Below are 15,167 nucleotides of genomic sequence, written 5' to 3'. Positions count from 1 at the left end.
CCAATGTTAAAAATCTGGGGAAAATAATTTCAAACACTTTATTTCAGGTTGTCCTGATGAGATCGCGACTTCCTGTGAACAACGACACTGTCACAACTTACAGAAAAATGAACAACCTCCACCAAGCTCTCTCTGAGGCACAAAGACTGAAGTCCGAGCCGAAGGCGAGCAAAACAAAAATAAGTAGATTTAAAACATACATGTAGGTATTTGAATACACACAACAGGTTATTGAAGCATTTAAACAGGAACAGTTAATGATAGGATTCGGTCAGAAAACAGGACTTTATGGTACTGCAGGTCACGAAGACGGAGCAACAGCAGAGGAAATTTTATCATACAACCAACAACTCAACCAATGTTCACAGACAGAAAAGCAGCACGGAGAGTAGACAGCGGCTGCGGAGAACAGTTTTTGAACACGTGGTTCTCCAGCAGAGCACAGAGTCTATTCTACAGACTACCAGCGCACCACCCTGCACCACCATGCTCCACCCTGCTCACAGAAAGGCTACGTTTGCAGGATTTGTACAATTGTTCTGAGGGTAGTGTAGCTTCTTTTTGAGCGTCAAAGTAGAAATTTGTGTTTGTGGTTTCTTTCTTTAGTCAAATTTAATTCCCCTGATAAGGTGCCAGATTTACTAAAAAGGATAGCATCAGCACAATCACCAAATAACGCCCATGGCAGCCATCTGCTGTGACTTTCTGGAAGGTACAACTTGAATCTTCTCACACCGCTGTCTGTCTGAGGGTTAAGACCTGGTTTTAGAGTTATGTTAGGTGTGAGATTTACTGTAGTTAATATGGTTAAAATTGGGGGTGAGACGCTGGGAGTGCATTAATGTCAATAACTGTCCTCACAAAGCCGACACAGAGCAGAGCTGAGGAGGAAAGGACGGGAGAGGAGAACACTGCAGCTACTCCGGTCAGCTGATGCTACATCTTTAATATAGTTAAGACACAATGATAAAACACAAGTGAAGGAATCCAAGACACATTTAAGCAAAACGAGAATCCCAACCTAACCATGAACACTGCACAACAGGAAACAATAAAATATAAACTGCGCCCTTCAACTACACAAACATGACGTACACAAACATCCATATCACAATGTGTAGTGAAACAGTACATTTTTAACTATGTTTGTATAAATGTTTTTCATGACAAAGCTGACAGAGCTGGTTGGTATAATAACATGAGAAGGACAGTTATTACAGATTTCTGTTCTTACTTCACTGAACCTAAAGCTGAACTCATTTTCTGACAGGTATGCAGGTACTAACAGAGACTGGTAGCACAGGTGGTCTGTTGGCTCTGTAGATGTAGATCACAGAGAGGCTTCAGAGTGAGATTAAGGCGTGGTTGGTGATCCCCCGTCAGTCAGTGTCTTGAAATGGACGGACAGAGCTTCTTCCTCTGGGTTTGGTGGGCGTCTGTACTCCTCCCTCGTCATCAGGTGTCCCAGCACCAATCCAAAGCACACCAACAGGATACCCAAGACGTTGGCCAGCACTCCCTCTGGGGTGAACTTAGAGTAGGTCGGCCTGGCCCCAAGGAAGCAAGGAGACATCATAAGTGGGTAAGGGCATAGTAAAATTTAAGGTTAGTTGAGATAAATCAGGAGCAGATGGTGGTTATTGAGGATTTGCAGACATGTGACCACAAACCATGTGATGTTAACTTGTCTGACATTCTGCACTTGTGACATTGTGGGATCAATGAATGTAGGTCACTCAGTGACCATCCCTCAACCAGCAGTTGTGAGGGAAAATTTAGTACTCCCCGACTTTACTGCGAGTGGTTGGTGGAGTTTGCTGGGAAATGATTGCTTAAGGATCACACAGACCTACAGACTGGTCAGTGATCAACCTGGCAACCACGTGTCACCAGGGAAAAACTTATTCCGGTTGGCAATGACCTTCTTCCGATTGCTTTGGTCACTATCATATTGCTGTGTTTGTAGTTTGAATGGAAATGACAAACTTGCATTTTGGAAAGTTTTGCTACCTCTTAGCATGTCATTAGCAAGTATTTACAGACAACGATTTTAAAAAATTGCTCACAACCTCAGCAGCCTGCTAGGAGGTCTTTGGTGTAGCGCCTTCTTTGCAACCAATTTCATGCAGCCAACAACCTCCAGGAACCACTACACATTTTCCTTAGCAACTGGTGATTGTACCATGTCCACCATGGTAGGCAACAAGAGCAGTGTGCGGATGTACTGGATTAGAGTGGTGGATTTCTTTTTATCAGAGCCATCTGACTTCTGAGATCCAAGCTGTAATCAGCGATGACCCTAACTAAAAAGGCCTTTATGCACCAGACTCGTAATATCTGATATGAAGCCATTAAAACCGGCCATGTTATATTCCCTGGACAAATGTCCAGCTTTATATTTTCAGATCAAACCACTGGTGCTGACTATACAATAATGTGGAAATAGTCAAATAAATGTAGTTACTTAAGCAAGAAATGATTTCAAAAAGAAATGACAAAAACACAACGACCTTCACAAGCCACTCGTGTGATGTCATATTGTCTGTGGTTTATGCCTAAAGAACATCACTAATGAAATGAAGAGGAGACGAGGGGGCAGATACTCGAGTACAGACATACATGATGTTGAAGAGGAGCGTCTCCGTGATGCCCAGCAGGCTGGTCCCTACGGACATTACCAGCAGAGCCAGGCCACAGAACACGTGGACAGGCAAGTATGAGGCTCGTAACCATGCCGACGCAACAGGAAACAGGAAGAACATCAAACCCATCACCCACTGGCAAAAATGGAGGGATAAAAAGTTTAGTGTTGTAATGTGTTACATTTGCTGCAGAGATTCAGTCTGTGTGTGTGTACCTGTAAGCAGAACAGGATTAGGGTAGTCATACCGCACCAGCTGTGTAGAGAGTACATGTCAGGAATCTTGGCTGCCCTGTGGTAGTCAAACACAGCCACAAAACCTGCACGCACGCATAGAGCAACATGTCAGACGGACACACACATGGTTATTTAAAAAAAACAAACATCTGCAGCAGTCAGACGCCGGCTGATGTAGCTCCCTTACCTACAATACTCATGATGAGAGCGAGCAGGTGAATAATGCCGTGAAGCAGCTTTACGTTCTTCTTCGGCTCATTGTGAAACACTCTGTAGACCAGGATGGCTGGAGAGGCAGACAGACAGAGACATGCAGAAAGAGGGAAGACTATAGAATCCATTAAATGCATTTAACACTGATCAAACATTACACACATGTTAATTGCTGTTTGTTCTTTTTTAGACTTTTGTTTTTTCATCCAATGCAGTCTGAAACAGCAAAACATGATTCATACTCATATTTCATAACCTCAGGGTCGGTGGTTCGATCCCAGGCTGCCTCCTGGCTGCATGCCAAATATCCTTGGGCAAGATACTAACCCCATGTTTGCCTACTGGTGGTGGTCAGAGGGCCCAGTGGCGCCAGTGTCCGGCAGCCTCGCCTCTGTCAGTGCGCCCCAGGGCAGCTGTAGCTACAATGTAGCTGCCATCACCTGTGTGGACCCATTGTCCATCATTTTTAAAGGTGCCTGGCAGAATGTGACACGTTACTAATGGATGAAGATGTCTGCAATCAGTCTTTAACACGGTGCACGCCTGTAAGCTGTTTGCATTGACCACTGGGCAACAAAATTAGAAGACCATGTAAAGTATGGAAGGAATCACAAGTAAAAAGAAACAATTGTTATTTTGAGGTCTATCTTTACTTTGCTAGAAACATAATCTGTATTTTATTCAGAATTCAAGGCAACACAACTAAACAGCATGATTGTGTGTCACTTCCTGCAGTGACACCATTATTGGAGCTAACATTTGATTTTCTATAAAATAAAGCAATTACAGATTCCTTCCTTCATTCCTTCTATCCAGTATAAGGTCACAGTGGGGCTGGAGCTTATCTCAATGGTTATGGCTCCAGAGGCAGAGTACACCCAAAACAAACTGCCAGCCTGTTCCAGGGTACCAGATACAGACAGACAATCTGTCAAGCTCACAGCCACACACTAATTTAGAATGAACAATCACACGACCCCCTATAAGCAAGCATTTGGCAACAGTGGGAAGGAAAAACTCCTTTTTAACAGGAAGAAACCTCCAGCAGAACCAGAGTCAGGACGGTCCAGCTGGAAGTGAGGGGACACTGTGGTAAAAGGTCAGCATTAATACTGTGCAGCAACTGAGCCTCCAGCTCTACCACACACACTCTCTAATTGTTCTCAGCATAAATCCTTCATTCACCCACCTGAGCCAACAGCTTTGTTTAATTTCCACTTCACAGCGTCACAGAGATTTAAGCCACCTCATGGGGGTGCAAGATACTCAAAAGAACCCAATATTAAAGGCGAAGGAGGGGGGCATGAGCTGAAGTGTAACAGCATTAGTGTGGACATGTGTTTGTTTCTGTGTGAGGAACACCCCCAGGAGGTTTCCATTTCACATCAAGATCCTTCCTCAATCTCATTCTAATGTCCAGTTAACCTTTGTTTTTATTGCTCTAATGCAATCTAGCACTGAACCAGTTGAGCTAATGTGGTTACTCTCATTAGAACGGTACCCAGGGCTGCGGACACAAAGCAAAGTCTGCTGCAGCATGAGCAGGTGGCAGCAATACGTCAAAAACAGTGACGGTGTGTCCAAAACAAATCAAGTTGAGCTGGATGACTGACGGCACCATCAAAAGGGAAAATCTGCATTAAAAAGAAACTGAACACGGGAATTGGAAAGAATGGCCTAACCAAGCTGCTATATAGTGTCATTTAGAAACAATGAATGAATGAATACATTTAGACGTATTAATGGCTTGTGTGGCACAGTAATTGCTGGTGGGCAGTCTCTCCACATCATGTTCACATACCAAGCGTCTGGATCAAATGAACATGTGACATCTGAAGTTCAAGTCAGATTTGACAAAATTCCTACAATTTTTATGCTGTTTAAGTATTTAGGTCACCTCACAAAACATTTGTGTGTGACAGAGCAACTTCACCTCAGCTGTCATTTGCACTTCCTTTAATCTGGCTGTGTGGATGTGTATGTCGTGTGGGCGTGTCATCCAACTGTCTTAATGTGTGGGGTCAAGTGTGTTCTGCATTTTTCACTGTTGTAACGTTGTATTGTGGTGATCTGAGTTCAGTCTTGAATGATGTTCATCGTGCTGTTGCAGAGTGACTAAGACTAAAGCTACATGAAGACTACATACAAAAGCATGCAGTGCTGTGCAGACATCTTAAGCCACTCTTCATTTTCTTATATTTTCCGTTTTCAGCAGTCAGACTTTCATTATGTTTTTCTTAAGTCTTCTTGAGCAGAAACTCTTCCAGCTTTCTGAAGGTCTTACATTGACTGCATTTTCACCCATTTTCAGTCCAGTCCTTGTACCTGACCGTTTGAAGAGGAATGTTTTTTTGTTTTTTGAGCCACTTAACACTGGCCTAAAAAAAAATCAACAATACAGTGTGACAGATATAGAATAAGATTCCTGCACCAACAAGGTGATTTCCCGAGTTACTAGCAGTAACCCAAGTTTCTGGCAATCCGTCCAAGGATTTCTTTTTGACACCCAATGGCCGTCAGGATGGTGTCGACTAGCCTGTAGAGGTCAGTGTGTCCCATCATGGGGATCCTCCCCACACCATCACTGACCCACCACCAGAGATGTCAGTCTGAACAATGCTAAAGGCCGCATCCCATTCTCCAGAGCTTCTCCAGGGTCACGTGTGTCACTCAAGGTGAACATGCTCTCAATGGTGGACCGGCCAGTTCTGGTATTTGATGGCATACAGGGCTCTACGGTACCAGACGGTTCTACCCTCATAAAGTCTGTTTATGATTTTTTTGGGTCAGAAACATTCACACCAGTGGTCTGCTGGAGTTCATTTTGTCGCTCTGGTAGTGCACACCTTGTTCCTCCTTGCACAAAGGAACAGATACTAGTCCCAGTGATGGATTGAGGGCCTTCTACCACCCTGTCCAGCTCTCCTACAGTAAATGCCTGTCCCCCAGAACCTCCTTGTGGCAGTGTTGGGCAGCTGATGATATACTCTGATTAAAAAGTGTTGCTTTATTTTTTTTTGTAGAGCCTCATCCTTTTGTTTTCATCGAGTTATAACTAGCTACATTTGTGCATAAAGGATGACAAAAGGCAGAGTAAATACATGAAAAAGCTGAGTCAAAAATATTATTTCACTTTCATCTAACAAACTAACTTCCTTCTTAATGTCAGGTATCAAATTAACTGGTAATCTGGTAATTAGCATGAAGGTCAATTGCAACTAACCTGAACTCTAACACAAGAATATTTGATTTTGTTTATACAATTTTGACAGTCAGGGTGCAAATAACATAATAATTCCAACTGACACATTTTAAAACTGGTGGAGTGCAGCTAGCAGCGGTTAGCTCAATATATCCAGCACAGGGAGGCTACAGCATGAACAAACAAGAAGACCCAGTTCTGAGAAATACCATAATTGGACAAGAGAATTTAAAGACCAATAGAGTGGAGGCCCTCTGCTGTCAGTGAAAAATATGCTGTTGTTTGCTGACTGGTGCTTTTTTGTGCCACTTTTCCCTTTAGAGTCATCCTGTCAAACCTTTACTGGATGCGTGACAAAAACACACACGCAAGCTGTTTACATTCATTCAGTGATGCAAACCATTCCCCCTTTCCTCTGTTTGTCTCAGTCCTGCTGGGTCAGGTTAGGGAGGATTGATGGGTGTCTGGCCAGCGTTAGCTTAATGTAACAAGTCAGCAAAACAGTGGCTTGAGGCTACGATGCACTGGTGCACACTCATAAGCTCAGACACACACACACCAACAGTCCTGCTAATTTAGAGCAGCCATTTTCTGTTGAGCATTTTGCAAGGAAAAAAAGAGAGAGGAACAATCACTGACTGCAAGTTTTTCTAATTATTCTAACATTTTCAGCTGAGCTCTGGCTAACTGGTCAGCTGGATAGCACTTTGATATTTCAGCAAGAACTCTCTGCTCTGCTTCTATAAAGCATTTATGGTGCTCAATGGAAACAAGCCCACGATTGGGAGCAGGGCTGGCTTGTGTTTTAGCCACATGCTCAATAAACAAATATCAGTATCAGCTACGAGATGTTACATTTTAAATTAAGTCGCCTATTTCTACCCCAGGTGGTGCAAGTTAAGAGTTTAACTTGAATAACATTGAAACACTTACCAAAATGCTCAACTTGTTTTAAATTGAACATGATGTCTTTGTTTGATTTCATGTTGATTCTGGGTTTTGTGTGTGTGTGTGTGTGTGTGTGTGTGTGTTAGCACTTGTTTGCATTAATAACCTCCTGTCTCTATCTTTATTCTTCATACAATGTGTTCTGTTCAATAAATCTTTTATAGATGATACAGATGATATTTCATGACTTCCCTGGATTATTGCTTAACACTAACATTAGGGATCTAAAATGTTTGACAGTAGCACGGTCGGTATGTCTGCTGGAAAAAAACCAAATACATAATAAACAAACATTTTATATCAATTTTATTTTATTTATGCAGAGTAAATTTGCAAAAGCAGTCGCCTCAGGTACTTTATCTTGTAAGGTAGAAACCCGACAACAATACAGAGAAATCCTCAACAATCAGCCGACCCCTTTTGAACAAGCACTTGGCCACAGTGGGAAAGAAAAGCTCCCTTTTAACAGGAAGAAACTTCCAGCAGAGCCAGGCTCAGGGAGGGGCGGCGATCTAGCCTGACCTGATGGGGAGTGATGGGTGAGGAAAGTAAAGCCTTTTTTTAACAATGAAAAAAGTATAATACAATCACAGAGATGCATCACTCAGTTTGAGCCACATCCTGATTAGGCTGAGGTTCTACCTGTACACTCATTGATCAGTGTGGACTCACCATCTCCATGCAGAAAGACCAGGCCCAGCACCATACACAGAGGGTGGATGTTAAACTCCTGCTTTGAGCCATTCCAGGCAAAACCTCCACGGAAGTGACCCATCCACACACCGGTTAGCACCACCGATGCCAAACCCAGCACCTGGGACACTCCCACCAGCCCCGCAAACGCAGCGCGACTACGACGGGGGGCAGAGTCCTCCATGATCTGAGAGACAGGAACAGAGCAGTTAGAACCGATGCCTTAGGCTGCACCATTTGCTGAATAAAATCAAAGTAAATTCAATTAGAAGGATGGGTTAGACAAAGATAAACACAGAGCATCAACAAAGTACCTCATAAACATTATTTTTCATCATGTCACATTATAAAGAGTTTGACTTATTTGAGCTTTTGAGAGGAAAGAAAGCTAAAATAACTCATATTTGCTTCAGGAAATTTTGCAGTACGAGAAAATCTGTACCCATGAAACATAACATCAGCCAACATCACTCCTGCATTTGTATTCCATCTTTAGGGTCTGTCTTTCACCAGCCAGTGTCAAAGACTGGGCAGTGAAAAGACTCACCAAGGGGCCGTCTACCATGCTAAAAGGATTTAGCTGAACAGTCTTCCATCTATAAAAAGAAATATAAATATCTAAAAACAGATATACTGAATGCCCTCTGTGACTGATTCAGGATTCAGGCCTGCTAGAACATAAAATCAGGCTCTAAACCCTTCATACACTGGTAACAAAAAGCACTACACATACATCATGACATGTCTGTTATCGTGTGCTAATATCCGGCAACGACACTCTTCTCATTCCTTACAATAAGGAATGAGAAGAGTTATGGGTTAGTTTCAGTTTCTTGGGTAAGTTTTTCATAAGATGCTGTATTAGTGTATAAAATAAGCATAGAGCATGTCAATTATATTAACATGCAAGTACCACATGCACTCTGATCAGGCATAACATTAGGTCTGATCATGCCTATTGTGTTGGTCCCATTTTGCTGCCAAAGCAGCCCTGACCCACTAAAGCATGGACCAAGTAGTTTGCAACAGATCCTTTAGACTTGGAAGTTGCGAGGTGGGGCTTCCAGAGACTGGAATTGTTTGTCCAGCGCGTCCCACAGATATTCACTTTGTGGAAGGGCATATTTTCCTGCTGAGAGAAGCTACAGCCATCAAGGAATACCATTACCATGAAAGGGTGTTCATGGTCAACGCAATGCAACAATGAACCTCCATTTAGCAGCAATAACAAGGTTAAAAAAAAGGTTTACTGCTGCTAAAGGAGACCGTTCTTGCTCTCTGAACTTCCAGTTTCTTAATGGATGTCCACCAAGGGAAGGAAATCACCTGCTGTGCTCTACTTTGTCACTGATAGTCGGTTGTTTATGGCCATTCCAGGCTCTGGTTGCCTGAATTAATGAATTTGCTATCCTGACATAGATCTGTTATCCTTTGCTCTCATGTTAGTAGTCGCATTAGTCAAAATAGCTGTTGGTCCCAAGTTTAATTATTCTCAACTCTGAGGCAAGCGATTAAAGGAACAGCCAATGGGAATGCAGAACACTGTTGATTGACATAGGACAGCGAATAGGCAACAGGTGTTCTTCTTCTGTTTCACAGGAAGTAGTTTGCCTGGAAGTTTAGAAAATGTTGCTCTGGTGCCAGCACTTATTTCACCCATAGTCACTTGAACGTCATTGACTTTCTATGGTCTCTGCTCACCTTGTGGTTGTTGCTCTTAACCTCTCACTGAAATTCTGCTAAACATCAGCTGGACAAGCCTAAATCCTGATGCCACTGCCACCGTGCTTCTTCTTTGGGTTGATGTTTTCATGCTGTTAGGCATTCCCTAATGTGCGTCTAAGAAATGCATTAAAAGGTATAAAAATAGCATAAAATGGAATAACCTATTTGTAATGGCTCCTTCATGTACTTACACGTCTTTGGCTCTGAACTGCGCTAAACTACTGACGCATAAAAGGAGCAAAAAGTCTGTTTCGTTTCACAACAGGATCTTAAAGTTCCTGATGTCACTGTTACAGAACAGAATCACCATGGCACGAACACAGCCAGCACCACACTGGCTTGAAGCGGAAGATTTAAAAATAAAAACACACAGGAGCCTGTGTCTGCTGTGTTTTATCATGTTTCATATCAACCCAAAAGGCACAAGGTATCAATGACGCTCCCAATGCATAACAGGAAGTGTGTCACAGCTGTTACATGAGGACTGGAGCACAGAACAGCCGAATCCAACGGATTTCCACGACTGCAGCTCAAACTCCATTATCAGCTCCTCTTTGTTACAATTCACCTTCCACGCACACGGCGCGCGCGCACACACACGGGAAGAATGACAGCAAGTCAAACAGTCGTGTTCACGCTCCCACGGTGCGCTGTTACCTGTGGGATCGATCAACGGGACTCTCCAGCCTGCTTTAGCTGTGTCTGAGTTATGTTCACAGTGACTGTGGAAAGGCACAGAGCATAAGGTTGACAGGAAGCGTGGAGTACTTACTGCGCTCCACGGTCTGCTCGGCTGTAGCGAGGAAGTCCTGCAGAGTGGACTTTACAGATCCGCCTTCCTCCTCCTCCCCTGCCTGCCACCGGGCTCAAGTGCGCCTGTGTGTGGGTGTGTGTGTTTGTTTTGGGTGGCCTTATTAGACAAAAAAAAAAGCCCACGTGACTTTAGGACGGCGATGAGCAGTGGAAAGCATACTTATGTTTATATATGTATGTGATCGTGTTAATAATATTAATATTATTATGAGGATGATGATATGGGGATCAAACTCTGATGTACACACAGCTCACACAGAGGATTCCAAGAAAAATGAATCATGAAAATGAGATTTTACGTGATAAAACGTCACGACAGCGTCAAGGGAGGGGTGGGAGGGGGTTGTCTGCGTGGACTTATGACTAACAGCTTCGATGTAAAGGTTTGTTGCCTTGACAACGCTGGAGTGGGAAAGATGGAGGTGGGTGCGTGAGCGAGAAGAAGAGGAGGAGGAAGATGGGAGCGCTCGTCTTTGAATGAGAGCAGCTCGTTAGTGGAGACGCAGACAGTCATAGCCACCAGTGCTTTTAAAGGCACTACCCACTCGTGTGGATTCTCAGTTTGCGTTACCTTCCAGAAAGCAAGTTTCACTCAGAGTAATGAAGACAATGGACGCAGGGGCGGAAGGGGGCGGGGGTGTTGATGTGGCACAGTAATCGGAAAAATTCACCAGTGTATCGCTGTAAATGTATAACTATGAAACACTATCGATGAAATATGTTGGGTTAATAGATGGAAGCAGCACTACATCTTATTATTAGCTCTAGCCCTATTAAGTCACCATTAAACCTTCTTTTTTATGTTTACAGAATTCTGGTGGGTCTGTGCACATTAAAATCATTATAATTCATTGAATTATCAGATGCTTTTGTTTGTTTAAAAAAAATTTCTGATAGAATTTCCCAACTTCTTAAAACAATCACGGATACAGATCTACGTTCTGCGCATCATTTCCTGCATTCTCTTAAACCTTTAAGCATCAATATGTGCATGACAGCAGAAATATATTTATTCCAGTAAAGGAAAGCACACACACACACACACACACACAAGAAAAGCAAATCATGCAGGTAATAACATCAGCTACAATATAACAGTGAGGCTCTGTGGCACTCTGTGTCGCTGTCAAATTTTTCCTGTTAGCTGTTGTTGGACGGCTGTGGCTCAGGAGCAAATGCTGCTGTTTCAATGTGATCATGAGTCATTGCTCTTGTCTTGTAAATTTTATCAGGAGTGAATATACGTTCTTGATAAACATCAGGAAAAGAGATTGAAATTTACTTCAAAGAGCCGAGCGTCACTCTGAAGCCTTATCCGTGTTGTCAGTTGTCAGTTGGGAAAAGTGTCAACCTGTGGAGCTGCTGAAGTACAGTTTTACTCATGAAAAAAAAGGTTTAACATAGCTTTGATTTTTAGTAGTCATCTTCATCTCCTCAGTGTTACTGAGGCTGACTGAAGACAAGAAGGTAAGGCCAATAAATCCTTAGGATTAGTCACCACCAACACTCCTAAACTTCATAAATAGTAGCCTAATAGAATAGGAGACTTTGTACTCAGACTAAAAAAACCCAACATTATATGTTCTAATAATTTCCTGCAAAAATCACAGCATGATTTTGCTGTGTTGTTGTTTGTTTTTTTTTTAACACAGTAATATTCTGTAAATAACAATGCATTCTGGGAGCTTGTGGCTGTTTGGCCTTTAAATCACAATTACAAGCTCCACTGTAAATTTCACATTTACAGATGCACTCATTTCTAGTGGACTTGGACAAGCAGAAAAAAGGGTGAAAAAACAAAAACTATCGATTGAAGTGCACTTAAAAATACTGCGTTTACTCCTAAAATGTAGTAAAAGTACTGCGTTATTGCAATCACAGTAACATCCCTGCACTCTGCCTTCTTCTCCTCTTGAGGGCGCTGCTGTCTCGGATAATTCACCTTGTGATCGTGTGTTTAATGAGCAGCAGCCAAATCCTTGATGGTGTTGATCTTGGGGTTCTGGGGAGTTGTTAAGGGACAACAACAGATGACAGAAAATATACATCCTCCACGACGAGGTCTAATATCTGCATATACTCAATATTATCCAAACGTCCAGCTGCACTGTAACACAGGATGTGTTAAACTCACGTGTTTCTCAGGTGTGTGTGTGCCTAAAGCCTTACGCTGTCACCTTTTTTTTAGAAGAAGGAAAGAGAACAGTTTGTCAAGGATATCTTCATTAATGTCAGAAATGGGTGGCTACAGCCCTGTGTGTGTGTGTGTGTGTGTGTGTGTGTGTGTGTGTGTGTGTGTGTGTGTGTGTGTGTGTGTGTGTGTGCGCGCGCTCTCTTTTTCAGTCTGACATTTCTGATTTCTCCTGTGACTCACTGGAGGCTGACTCACCACTGCTCCTTTTGCGTAAGTGTGTGTGTGTGTGTGTGTGTGTGTGTGTGTGCGCGCGCGCCACATATTGACATGCTGTTTATTAATCTGTCCTCAACAGCCTCCATCCCCTTCCTTTCTTTTCATCTTTTAATGTCTTCTAACTTTTAATGACACCCATGTGCCCAGTTCTCCCCCTCTTCTTTCACTCTAATAATAAAGTCTCTTTGACCCTCCTTCAGTATGAATAGATTTTTTCTTTTTTTCCTACGGCTGTGGGTTTGAACCTGTCACATTTCTATTACTCTAAGATTGTACTTCCACCCACTGGTGCTGTATGATGTCACAATTAAAGAAACACTCGCACGTAAAGCTCACTTTTTCATTTTATAAAACTATGTTAAATACTTTTAGTTGCTAATGAGTATATTAATACCACTGGAGCATTGTACTCATTTAAAGCTTTGGATATTTACTCATGGACTCTACAGGATTATGTTTAATGATTCACAGTTGAAAATAATCCTCATTCAAGCTCTCAGCTGTATTTAGTAATTCTGGTTCTTGACAAAGACTTACATTGTATCTCTTCTTCTCTGCTGCAGATTTCTCCCGTGTGTGTCACATCTCTGCTGTGTATTTTTGGATATTACGCCTGCCCCTGACCTTTGCAACACTCACCTGGATACCTCTGTCAAACTTGTTCTCTGTTTGTTGTAAATAAACCCATTACCTTTTACCTGTTGTCCTCTCCTGCATTTTGGTCTAGTGAAACTTAGCAGGCCTTGGTGCAGTCCCTCAATTTATTGCTGTCTGAACAAGCTGTTTCGTTTACCTTTGCCTTTGGCTAGCTTTCTTCTGATTAGTTACCCCCTGTAAACAGAAAGTTTGAACAGTATGTGGGTGGGGCTTCTGTTCTCATAAATGACTGTATTAGGGTCAAAAGTAAAAAAACAAACAAACAAACTCTTAACCCAATACTACTTTTACCCGTTCAGTAACTATATTGAATGAGTAAATGTAAATACGCAGAGCTTTTTACTCTATCTGAGCACTCAAAGCATTTTCTACAAAATGCCTCATTCACCCATTCTTACAAGCATTTTTTTCTATGCCAAAGTCCTTTCTGAAGTGTGGACTGGAGCAGCCAGGTATTGATCTAAGGCCCTGCATTAGAGATGGGATGAGGAGCTTGGTAATTTGGGAGGGGCTCAGAGTACAGCCAGTTAAGGTCATTCAGGCAACAAGTATGCCTCCTTCACAGCTCCTAGGTGGGGTTTTTCAGGCATGCCCAACTGAGAGAAGGCCGAAGGCTCGACCTGGGACCCGCTGCAGATGTTACGTCAATTGACTGGCTCAGTCCTCCACCTTAGTGTCCTCTAGTAAGAGCTGGAGGAGCTGGTCGGGTGAGAGGGATCTCCGCTTAGACTGCTGCCCTTGTGACCCCAACCCTGATAAATAATTCTTGTACTCTATATTGCCAAAAGAATTTGCTCATCTGCCTTCACATGCATATGAATTTGAGTGACATCCCATTTTAATCCATTGGATTCAATATGCTGTTGGCCCACCATTTGCAGTTATAACAGCTTCAACTCTTCTGGAAAGATTTTCCACAAGGTTTAGAAGAATGTTCATGGGCGTTTTCTTCTTCCAGAAAGTGAGGTTACACACTGATAATGGATGAGAAGGCCTGGCTCAGTTTCCGCTCTAAATCATCTCAAAGGTGTTCTATTGGGTAGCGGTCACTGTGCAGTCAAGTTCTTCTACACCAAACTTGCTCATTAAAGGTTCCAACAAAGTTGGGACATGAAACTGTCCAAAATGTTCTGGTGTACTGACGTATAAAGAGTTCCTTTAACTGGAATTAAGGGGCCAAGCCCAACTCCCGAGAAATAACCCCACACCATAATCCCCTCTCCACCAAACTTCACACTTGGCACAGTGCAGTCAGGTAAGTAACATTCTCCTGGCAACCACCAAATCTAGACTTGTCCATTGGATTGCCAGACAAAGAAGTGTGATTTGTCACTCCAGAGAACAAATCTCCAATGCTCTAGAGTCCAATGGTGGCATGATCTTGGGTGAAGCTGCTTGGCCATGGAAACCCTTTCATTAAGCGCTCTACGCACTTGTAATTTACTACATAACAGTGTGTAGGTGTGATACACATTTTACTATCACTGATGCACCTCGTTCATTTTAGCTTTATTTCAATTCATTTCATGACTCGTCAGAGGGAGAACATAAAAGGAGGGGATAAGAAAATATGTGGAGAGTAATCGGAAGCAATGACACGACCTTTGACATCCATGTACACCAACCAA

The 15,167-nt window shown here is 42.7% G+C and overlaps 1 protein-coding gene across 2 annotated transcripts; it reads right to left on the bottom strand.

Moving 5' to 3' along the window:
- Window positions 1-23: 23 nt before the first annotated feature.
- cyb561 (cytochrome b561) lies at window positions 24-10,584 on the bottom strand. 2 transcript variants are annotated; one of them, XM_085270166.1, is made up of 6 exons: window positions 10,432-10,584; window positions 7,914-8,121; window positions 3,066-3,164; window positions 2,858-2,961; window positions 2,620-2,777; window positions 24-1,547 (listed from the first exon to the last, which is right to left on the bottom strand). In XM_085270166.1, the coding sequence occupies exons 2-6, from the start codon at window positions 8,116-8,118 to the stop codon at window positions 1,355-1,357; spliced, it is 759 nt and encodes a 252-aa protein (XP_085126292.1). In that variant the 5' UTR covers window positions 8,119-8,121; window positions 10,432-10,584; the 3' UTR covers window positions 24-1,354. The 2 variants fall into 2 exon arrangements, with proteins under 2 accessions (XP_085126292.1, XP_085126293.1); XM_085270167.1 differs by lacking the exon at window positions 10,432-10,584 and adding an exon at window positions 10,317-10,335.
- Window positions 10,585-15,167: the final 4,583 nt, after the last annotated feature.

Source organism: Mchenga conophoros, linkage group LG4 (genome assembly GCF_057382185.1).
Source record: "Mchenga conophoros isolate Kocher_MC1m ecotype Shallow Benthic linkage group LG4, M_conophoros_male_GT1.1, whole genome shotgun sequence".
Lineage (NCBI taxonomy): Eukaryota > Metazoa > Chordata > Actinopteri > Cichliformes > Cichlidae > Mchenga > Mchenga conophoros.
Note: the sequence above shows the minus strand (reverse complement) of the source record. Positions and strands in the feature narration are given on the sequence as shown.

What these genes read in the sequence shown, in the direction of transcription:
- cyb561 (XM_085270166.1), bottom strand. Translation starts at nt 8,118, where the DNA reads ATGGAGGACTCTGCCCCCCGTCGTAGTCGCGCTGCGTTTGCGGGGCTG. An exon ending in TCTCATCATGAGTATTGTAG is followed by an intron (nt 2,962 to 3,065) that starts GTAAGGGAGCTA and finishes GCGTGCGTGCAG; the next exon opens with GTTTTGTGGCTGTGTTTGAC. An exon ending in ACGCTCCTCTTCAACATCAT is followed by an intron (nt 1,548 to 2,619) that starts GTATGTCTGTAC and finishes CCTTGGGGCCAG; the next exon opens with GCCGACCTACTCTAAGTTCA.